Genomic DNA, 10,893 nt, shown 5'->3' with positions numbered 1-10,893 from the left:
TGTCTTAAAGACACTCAACGTCCCGGCCTCCACCGCCCTCTGTGGCAATGAATTCCACAGACCCGCCACTCTCTGGCTGAAGACACTTCTCCTCATCTCTGTTCTAAAGTGACTCCCTTTTATTCTAAGGCTGTGCCCCCGGGTCCTAGTCTCCCCTGCTAATGGAAACAACTTCCCTACATCCACCCTATCTAAGCCATTCATTATCTTGTAAGTTTCTATTAGATCTCCCCTCAACCTCCTAAACTCCAATGAATATAATCCCAGGATCCTCAGACATTCATTGTATGTTAGTTATGTGATCCTTCACACTTCGCGTTAGGATCACAAGGAGGGAATGTAGCCAGTTAAAATGGCTAACTCCCGATTTAGAATGGCTAATTCCCGATTTAAAATGGCGAACGGCAACGGCTGATGGGAAAGTCAGCCAACAGGACACAAACAAGCAGCTGCGGGTTGCGTGTGTATTTACCTCTGGAAAGGCCAGACAAGATCGATACCGGTAACGATCAGCATAACAAAACACCAGCCATCTGCATATTAATGAGCAATCCCCGGGAACAATGAGCAACATTTAGATACATAAAGCCAACCCAGACTCGTCGGCGCCCCTGGGGACTATAAGAATCAAGCCCAAGTTCAAATCGGCCCCTCTGCTTCTCTTCTTGACCGGGTCACTCAGCAACGCGAACCAACCCTTGACAGTGACCGGTCCAGCCATCGCTGAAATAGAGTAAGTCTTACTTCAACGCTCGCTATGAGATAGGCACTCCTAGGTACCAATCTGTACCAACTTTGAATCCCGCAGACTCAGAACACGAACGAAAGGCCATTCGTTTCCCTGACCTGGTGGGCCAGTTCCGAGTTAAGTATTGGCCTGTTAGTCGTAGAAGTAGCTTAGACGTCGAACTTATGCATGAGTAGTGATTACTGTGTATAATAAATGTGCTTTGATTTAAATCTTACTAAGCGGTGTATTGGATTATTGATCATTACTCGGACTTGAACCACGTGGCGGTATCAAAAAGATACCTGGCGACTCAAGAGCAAAGGTGATAAAACAGAGCAATTAAACTATGGCAAAAGTTAGCAACAGAAGTTACTGTGAAAAGCCCCTAGTCGCCACATTTTGGCGCCTGTTCGGGTAAGCTGGTATGGGAATTGAACCTGCGCTGCTGGCTTTGTTCTGCATCACAAACCAGTTGTCTACCCCACTGAGCTATGGTGATACTCAGCAACACTCACCTCGATAACAAATTTTTAAAAAATGACCATAACAGGTTGTTGTGTAATGTACTCTGGGATAACACAGGCTGCAACTGGATGCAGCTTTAACCAAAAGATACTCCAGACCTTGAAGTTAATTCAATCTGATTTATTGAACCAGTAGCACAGTTCTCTATGAGTTCGACTCTCTGCTAACCTAAGTGTGGTTACTCTGTCTGACTGAACCAGATTAGCTCTTAGCCACGTGATGGAGGTGTGACACTGTACATACACCCTGACTCACTCTGTAGGTGTTCATCAGTGGAAAGAGGCGGAGTGTGAGTGCCTCGTGTCTTTTATAGTGATATACCACCCGAGTGTCCTGCCTGCTCATTGGTCATGTCCTGTTCTCTGTGTTCATTAGCTGCCTGTCTGTATATCATTATCTGCATGTCTGCATATCATGACACAGGTCAGAACCGTTTACATAAATGATATTTTGCCATCTGAAAATGCTTTATAAAAACAATTTTAAAATCCTGCCTGATATCAGTTACACATTCATTCTCAACAGTCAGATGATCATGTTTCCTTGCTGCATTGATACATTCTTGTTGCTGCGTCTCAGAGAATCCATTTTCCAGTGGATTCTTAAAGCTTGGACTGGGAGCCTTCTTGACATCATTAACTCCAAACTTGCTTTAAGTGGAGGACACCGTAAAGGTTACCCATCTCCCTCAACATTGAACCAGAATTGCAAACCCAGCCACGTGGAATGTTGCATCAATGGTCGAGCTGGGGAATGAAGAGGACTTCTGGGGTATATTCTGTATTGGCTAACAGTTCTGTAGCCAAACACTTCCGAAAACAGGATATGATGTGCAAAGTATGCCAATAACAGTCCATTTCTCTCTGCCATTCACAACCCTTGAACAATCCGCGTAGCACATCGCTCCAGCTCTGTAATTTGTGTGTGTGAGATACCCAGGGGACATTAGGACCCAGGGAAAGCAAAATGGCTAATCATGGGAATCTTCTCGTGCATAGTGGAGGGGGAAGAAAAATGGTGATAAAATAAAAAAGGATAAAAGATCCCCGACGCACTATGATGGTTTCCAGTTAAAGTCTTTCATGTGTTCAGGTTTTCACTTCAATTCTTCTTCCTTCGAAGCTTGAGAGATTTTTCTCTGACAAGGTTGTCTACTTTCTCTGTAGATTCAAGATCATTTCAACTATATAGTAAAGATGTGCCAGGCACACACTGGTTTAGAACAACAATGCAGTACTTTACTTGAGCAGAGAGAGCTCTTAATCCCTTCAAGCTCTAGTCACTTCTGCCCAGCTCTCTCAGAAGCATTCTGCAGGAACTAATCACCGACTGTGGTCAGCCAGAAGACTGCTCCTGGCCAACTCTCAGATTGCCAGCCAGCCAATCGAACAGACTTCCTCCAAAGCTGGTTCTTAACTAATTTAGTGGAATTTTTTGAGGACATTAACAGTGCGGTAGATAACGGGGAGCCAATGGATGTGGTACATCTGGATTTCCAGAAAGCCTTTGACAAGGTGCCACACAAAAGGTTGTTGCATAAGATAAAGATGCATGGCATGAAGGGGAAAGTAGTGGCATGGATAGAGGATTGGTTAATTAATAGAAAGCAAAGAGTGGGGATTAATGGGTGTTTCTCTGGTTGGCAATCAGTAGCTAGTGGTTTCCCTCGGATCAGTGTTGGGCCCACAATTGTTCACAATTTACATAGATGATTTGGAGTTGGGGACCAAGGGCATTGTGTCCAAGTTTGCAGACGACACTAAGATGAGTGGTAAAGCAAAAAGTGCAGAGGATACTGGAAGTCTGCAGAGGGATTTGGATAGGCTACGTGAATGGGCTAGGGTCTGGCAGATGGAATACAATGTTGACAAAAGTGAGGTTATCCATTTTGGTAGGAATAACAGCAAAATGGATTATTATTTAAATAAAATATTAAAACATGCTGCTGTGCAGAGAGACCTGGTTGTGCTAGTGCATGAGTCGCAAAAAGTTGGTTTACAGGTGATTAAGGCGGCAAATGGAATTTTGTCTTTCATTGCTAGAGGGATGGAGTTTAAGACTAGGGAGGTTATGCTGCAATTGTATAAGGTGTTAGTGAGGCCACACCTGGAGTATTGTGTTCAGTTTTGGTCTCCTTACCTGAGAAAGGACGTACTGGCTCTGGAGGGTGTGCAGAGGAGATTCACTAGGTTAATCCCAGAGCTGAAGGGGTTGGATTACGAGGAGAGGTTGAGTAGACTGGGACTGTATTCGTTGGAATTTAGAAGATTGAGGGGGGATCTTATAGAAACATATAAAATTATGAAGGGAATAGATAGGATAGATGCGGGCAGGCTGTTTCCACTGGCGGGTGAAAGCAGAACTGGGGGGCATAGCCTCAAAATAAGGGGAAGTAGATTTAGGACTGAGTTTAGGAGGAACTTCTTCACCCAAAGGGTTGTGAATCTATGGAATTCCTTGCCCAGTGAAGCAGTTGAGGCTCCTTCATTAAATGTTTTTAAGATAAAGATAGATAGTTTTTTGAAGAATAAAGGGATTAAGGGTTGTGGTGTTCGGGTCGGAAAGTGGAGCTGAGTCTACAAAAGATCAGCCATGATCTCATTGAATGGCGGAGCAGACTCGAGGGGCCAGATGGCCTACTCCTGCTCCTAGTTCTTATGTTCTTAAGGTTCCCTTGACATCAACAAGTCTGTATTTTCCTCTCCAATAAACAAATCCTGGTACACACTGTCCTGACTATCAGGCTGTTTCAGTTTAAGTCCACTGCTTAAAGGCGCATTCTGATTATGAGTCCACGGACCAAAAATAATAAAATGGAACAAAAGAAATGTGAACAAAGGGAATTAAAAGGAAGGACTCGAACACCTGAATGGAGATGACAAGGCTCATGACAGTGCAGAGGAAGGGAGTTGTGGAATTGGAAAATAGAGAGATGAAATAAAAACAGAAAATGCATGAAATACTCAGAGGTCTAGCGCATCAGTGGCTGAAAGAGATGGGGCACCGGCACCTTGAGTTTTAAATTAGTGCAAGATTTGGATTGCAGGCAGGCAGGCAACTTGGTGCTGCTGCCGTTGTGCTGAGTTGCTATCACTCTTACTTTGAATTTAACGAATAATCAATTAAACCAAGTCAAATGAACTGAGGGACAAATTAAAGGAGCAGCCCCCGAAACTGCATTAAACAAATCACAAAGGAATCTTAAAACATAAAACTAAAATGTGATTAAGAGGGTCAGTAAAGCACCCCAATTCTCGCGGTGCCTACGAGTCACGGAAGGCCGCAATGATACATTTTACTGTCCCTCCTGATGAATTCCTGAGGTTGGCATGTCTGAAATAGGCAATGAACATCTCATGTGGTTAAGTGCTGATATTGGGGGTTTGTGGAGTTTATTCCAATGTGAATCAATGTAGGGGAAATATTGTAGAAGGTTTGTGCTGTTTTGGGAATGTTTTATAATTCTAACATCCTGTACAAAGAGGCGTCTTCCAGGTAACACTTTGGACAGCTCAAAGGCCACCTTGTGACTTCAGTCCCTGTACAGAAGTGGACACACAAATTAAGAGACAATATCAGCCAATGATGATAAAAAGTGGTTTTATTGCAATGTACACTAGACATCAACACTCCTCAGTGATTATGTGAATAAAGAATAACTTTAAATAAATTTTGCAATCTTAAAATCTGAACTCCAGATCGCATGAGAATCTCACCCCATGATGGAAGAACATGGATGTACCTTTCCAATGTTGGTGAACTACTGCAATTAGTAATAGACAGGTCCTACTGGTTAAGATACTCAATCAACTGATAACCTATCTCTGTCTACAGGCTCAGGGATATCACATGCCATTAATGGTGTTGAATGTGACTCAGTGGTAGCTTGCTCTTGCCTGAGTTAGAAGGCCCTGGGTTCAAGCACTTCTCCAGGGATTTCAGCACACAGTCCAGACTGACAGTAAGTACTGAGGGAGTACTGCATTGTTGTGGGTGCCGTATTTCAGTTGCGATGTTAAACTGGGGCCTCATCTATCTGTCAAAGTTTATGTAATAGATTCCACAACATTATTTGGAGAGAAGTGGGAAAGTTTTCTTCCCTCAATTCTTACCTTTTTTGCAGTGTCCATCCCCTCTCAATTTCCCTCCACAAGGCTTGTTCGTATGATTTCCAGAGCTTCTCTCCGTAAGGATTGACTTGAGTTGGGAGTATTTAAGGATTTCTTGAGGAAGACCAAGATCTTTTAGAACCACAGGACCCACAGAGTAAATAGGCAACTTCTACTATTGCTATGAATGCTGGGCTGATGCCCACTTCAGAGCAATCTTGCACTCGGGACATGTTCTTCAGCAAAAGAAAGAGAATTGGTGGAAGCGAGGGAGACAGTAGATTTATTTGGGATTGATACTGGGCTATGGGGAGCTTTACTACGTGTGTCTAATCCATGCTGTCCCTGCCTAGGATGTTTGATGGGACAGCTTGGAGAAATTTATTCTGTATCTAACTTGTGCCGCCCCTGCCCTAGAGCGTTTAAAGGGACAATGTGGAAAGTATTACTCTATATCTAAGCTGTGCTGGGCTGATTATAAATGTGACCAAGTTCAGGAACGTTGATGTTTCCATTCTCAACATTTATAGGAAAACCAAATCTATACGACCATCTCTAATTGGATATTTCCACAGGACTATGATCCCGAATCTTACGAAAAAAATATTGAAATCTAATTTACCTAATACAGTGAACAAATATAATGAGAGTCACGATGCTCAGAGACTGTGACTTAAATCAAGGTAGAAAATGAACAGGAGCACTCCAGATGTCAGGTACACAATCACCAGCTGAACAGAGAGTCCCATCGCTCTTCACTTCACAATCCATATATATTTAAAGAGTTAAATTCTCTCGGCTTTTGGCTGGTTCTGCTGTCTGAGAGTACAGGCAAACATTAGAGGATGTGTGCTTGGCATGTCCCTTTCAGCTTTTCCTCCAATCCACCATTTTTCAGTAAAAACACAGACTACAAATGCACTAGCAGTGTTTGACGTGGTGTGTGTGTCTGTGCCTGTGTGAATCACAGGTTACCGTAGATTATTTTGGGACAGGTCTCTGGTGCAATACAGTGAGATTCATGTTCCACGAGACCAGCTGGACACTGACAGCCCGGGACACAAGGCTTGAAGCAGTGGGCATCAATCACTCCCAGGGGAACATCTTTGTTAAAACAGGTCTTTGGGCATGGAGGGCCACACTCGTCAAACACATAACCACGATCAGAAGGACAACCAACCGCTGAGGGGAGAGAGAGCACATCTAATTAGCACATTTAATATTTTTGTACCTTTAATATATATTAATACTTCTGATCCCTCCCAATGTGGGTATATTACAAACTCCGTCTCCTGGTACATCGAACTGCTTCCTCACTCTGCTTCGGCTAATTTCACGTAATTCTCTCCCATCATACACTCCCGAGCCCCGTCGCACACGCCCGTGCCCCGTCTCACACGCCCGTGCCCCGTCTCACACGCCCGTGCCCCGTCACACACGCCCGTGCCCCGTCGCACACGCCCGTGCCCCGTCGCACACGCCCGTGCCCCGTCGCACACTCCCGTGCCCCGTCGCACACGCCCGTGCCCCGTCTCACACGCCCGTGCCCCGTCTCACACGCCCGTGCCCCGTCTCACACGCCCGTGCCCCGTCACACACGCCCGTGCCCCGTCACACACGCCCGTGCCCCGTCACACACGCCCGTGCCCCGTCACACACGCCCGTGCCCCGTCACACACGCCCGTGCCCCCCACACGCCCGTGCCCCGTCACACACGCCCGTGCCCCGTCACACACGCCCGTGCCCCGTCACACACGCCCGTGCCCCGTCACACACGCCCGTGCCCCGTCACACAGCTATATCACGGGGAGGCAGTAGTGGTGTGGTATTGTCACTGGATGAATAATCCTGATACCCAGGGTAATGGTCTCAGGCTCGAATCCCACCACGGCAGATGGTGGAATTTGTGTTCAATAAAATTCTGGAAGTACAAAATTCAATGATGACCATGAAACAATTGTCAAAACCCATCTGGTTCACTAATGTCCTTTATGGAAGGAAATCTGCCAGTCTTACCTGGTCTGGCCTACGTGACTCCAGACTCACAGCATTGACTCTTAACTGCCTTCTGAAATTCAGCTGCAGCCAAAGGAATGAAACCGGATGATCACCCTGCACCAACCTAGGCACTGGAAACTGCAAAGGCAAACTCAACTTTGTCGACCCTGAAAAGTCCTCCTTACTAACATCTGAGGGCTTGTGTGGAGATTGGGAGCGCATTCACACAGGCTTTCGGGTCCCACAACGTTTCACAGCATCGGGCCAACATGGGCCAGGAGACCTCTTGTTGATCACCATGTATCGTCCACCCTCAGCTGATGAGTCAGTACTCCTCCAGGTAGAATACCACTTGGAGGAAGCAGTGAGGATGGCAAGGGCATAGAATGTACTCTGGGTGGACACAATGTCCAGCAGTGGCCGGGTCCTCAATGACATAGCTGCTGGGCTGGATTTGCGAGGGTGGTGAAGGAACCAATGAGAGAAAAGCACACTTGACCTCATCCTCACCAACTGCTTGGCCAGTATTGGTAGGAGTGACCACCATGCAGTCCTCGTGTAGCCGAAGTCCTTCGTCACATTGAGGACAGACTCGATGGGCTGAATGGCCTCCTTCTGCACTGTAAATTCTATGATACCCTCCATCGTGTTGTGTGACACTCCCCACTGTAAATGTGTTAGATTTTGACCAAATCCAGCAACTCCAGGCTGGGCATCCAGGAGGCAACGTGGGCCACCAACAGCAGCAGAATTGTATTCAACTACAATCTTCAACCTCGTGGCCCGGCATATCACCCCACTCACCATTCCCACCAAACCAGGGTATTAACTGTGGTTCAATGAAGAGTGCCGGAGGATATGCCAGGAGCAACACCAGGCATTCCTAAAAATGAATGTCAACCTGGGCGGTGCTACAAGACAGGACTACTTGTGTGCCAAACTGCTTAAGCAGCAATTAATAGACAGAGCTAAGTAATTCCACAACCAAAGGATCGGGTCTAAGCTCTGGGCTCCTGCCACATCCAGCTGTGAATGTTGGTGGACAATGAAACATCTCACTGGAGGAGGCGGCTCCACAATTATCCCCATCCTCAATGATGGAGGAGCCCAGCACATACAATGCAAAAGCTAAGGCTGAAACGTTCTCTACAATCTTCAGCCAGAAGTGTGAACCGAATGATCCATCGCCACCTTCTCTGGAGGTCCCCAGCATCCAAGATGGCAGTCTTCAGTTCACTCCCTGGTATCAGGAAAAGGCTGAAGGCACTGGATACTGCAAAGGCTGTGGGTTGTGACAATGTTGCAGCAATAGCGTTGAAGATTTATGCTCCAGGAAGTGCCTTGCCCTAGCCAAACCGTTCCAGTACAGCTGCAACACTGGCATCTACACGGCAATGTGAAGAATTGCCCAGGTATCAGGACACCAAAAGCAGGACGCATCCAATCTGGCCAATTACCGCCCCATCAGTCTACTCCCAGCCATCACTGAAGTGATGGAAGTATCATCAACAGTGCTATCTAGTGGCACTTACTCAACAATATCCTGCTCATTGATGCTCAGTTTGGGTTCCGCCAGGGTCACTCAGTTCCTGACCTTGGTTCAAACATGGACAAAAGAATTGAATTCCAGAAGTGAGGTAACATCGAGGAGCACTAACAAAACTGGAGTCAATGGGAATCAGAAGGAAAACCCTCCGTTGGTTGGAGTCATGCCTGACACAAAGGAAGATGGTTGTAGTGGTTGGTGGTCAATCATCTTAGCTCCAGGACATCACTGCAGGAGTTATTCAGAGTAGTGCCCTAGGTGAACCATCTTCAGCTGCTTCATCAATGACCTTCTTTCCATTTTTGGTTAGAAATGGGGATGTTCACTGATAACCTCATGACTCCTCAGTCACTGAAACAATCCATGCCTGAATGCAGCAAGATCTGGACAATATCCAGGCTTGGGTTGACTAGTGCCATGCAACATCCACACCACCCGAGTCGCAATCTCCAGCAAGAGAGAATCAAACTATCGCCCCATGATATTAATAGCATTGCTAGTGCTGAATCCTCCACTATCATCATCCTGGGGTTACCATTGACCAGAAACTGAACTGAACTAGCCACATAACTATTGTGGCTACGAAACCTGTGGTGAATAACTCACCTCTTGACTCCCCTAAGCCTATCCGCCATCTCCAAGGTAAAAATCAGGAGTGTGATGGAATACTTTCCACTTGCCAGGATGAGTGCAGCTCCAGAAACACACAAGAAACTCGACACTATCCAGGACAAAGCAACCTGTTTGACAGCTATCCCTTCCACAAATATTCACACTCTCCACCACCGATCAACAGTGGTAGTAGTGTGTACCATCTGCAAGATGCACTGCAGGAACTCACCAAAGCTCCTTCAGCAGCACCCTCCAAACTTACAAACTTACAAACCTAGAAGGACAAGGGCAGCAGATGCCTGGGAACACCATCACCTGGAGGTTCCCCTCCAAGTCAGACACCATTCTGATTTGGAAATAGATCGTCGTTCCTTCACTGTTGCTGGGTCCAACTCCTGGAACTCCCTCCCTAACAGCACTGTGGGTGTACATACACCACGCAGTGGTCCAAGAAGGCAGCTCACCATCACCTTCTCAAGGGCAATAAATGGTGCTCTAGACAGCGATACCCACATCCCTTAAAATGATTAAAAACACAGCCTTATCTTGTCACACAATCCCTACAAATGGTCCAACATGCCACTCACTAACCCCCCCCCCCCCCCGCACCACTCCACTGCCTCCAAAGTTGCGTCTCAGACTTGACTGAGTGTCGGGTTTAACATGGTCAGAAACTGACCTTTTGCCCTCTGTTACCTTGCACCAAATCCAGCCCCACTCACGGGGGATGACATTTTCCGAAATGAAGCTGCTTGTCTCAGCCAAGTTGCTGATTGCTATTGGCCCATAGAACAGAAACTACCCCTAATTCAGTATGGAATGTGCAAAGTCACTCAGTGAGGACACACGACCCAAGTTCGCCCAGATTGAATTCCTGATCCAACATGAATTTGTTCAATGTTGTGGTGGTTTAGACGGTGAGCCAGCTGTAGAGGAATATAGGGACCCCTGGATTCAAAGTAGGCAAATGTGAACATACCACAGAGTGTTGGTGATCGCCAATGCAGGATAAGTGCAGCCTCTCGACACTGAGATGCATAAGCTTCCAGAGCATCGCACAAGCACTCATCGATGTTTGAACCGCAGGCACACAGGTCATACACACAGGAACCGAAGAACATCTCGGGTGGCACCAGTGCGTGACAGCGCTCAAAGACCTTAGACTTCAGGATCTTGCACTTGGCATTGGCCGCTTTGCGAGCTCGGTAACCCGCCTGCTTACAGGGGTCGATATCCTCTCCGTCTGCACAGTGCGGCCTGCTCTCGTTCTCACTGCGCACCTGCGGAGGGTTACACACACACACACACACGATTAAGTAAACTGTCAATCACGGGCACACGCAGTTCACCGGCATCACAAACAGATTCCCAGA

General features: G+C 46.6%; 1 protein-coding gene across 1 annotated transcript in view; it reads right to left on the bottom strand.

The window, feature by feature from the left end:
• Window positions 1-4,838: 4,838 nt before the first annotated feature.
• The window catches only part of kcp (kielin cysteine rich BMP regulator), a 76,179-nt gene continuing 70,124 nt past the window's right edge, over window positions 4,839-10,893 (bottom strand). Inside the window, exons 21-22 of the mRNA XM_072470924.1 lie at window positions 10,500-10,800; window positions 4,839-6,546 (exon numbers count right to left, since the gene is read on the bottom strand). Coding sequence (XP_072327025.1) covers window positions 6,329-6,546; window positions 10,500-10,800 — 519 coding nt within the window. The 3' untranslated portion in view covers window positions 4,839-6,328. The remainder of the gene's footprint in view (window positions 6,547-10,499; window positions 10,801-10,893) is intronic.

This window comes from Scyliorhinus torazame, chromosome 13 (genome assembly GCF_047496885.1).
Source record: "Scyliorhinus torazame isolate Kashiwa2021f chromosome 13, sScyTor2.1, whole genome shotgun sequence".
Taxonomy (NCBI): Eukaryota; Metazoa; Chordata; class Chondrichthyes; order Carcharhiniformes; family Scyliorhinidae; genus Scyliorhinus; species Scyliorhinus torazame.
This window is presented reverse-complemented; position numbering and strand designations above follow the sequence as displayed.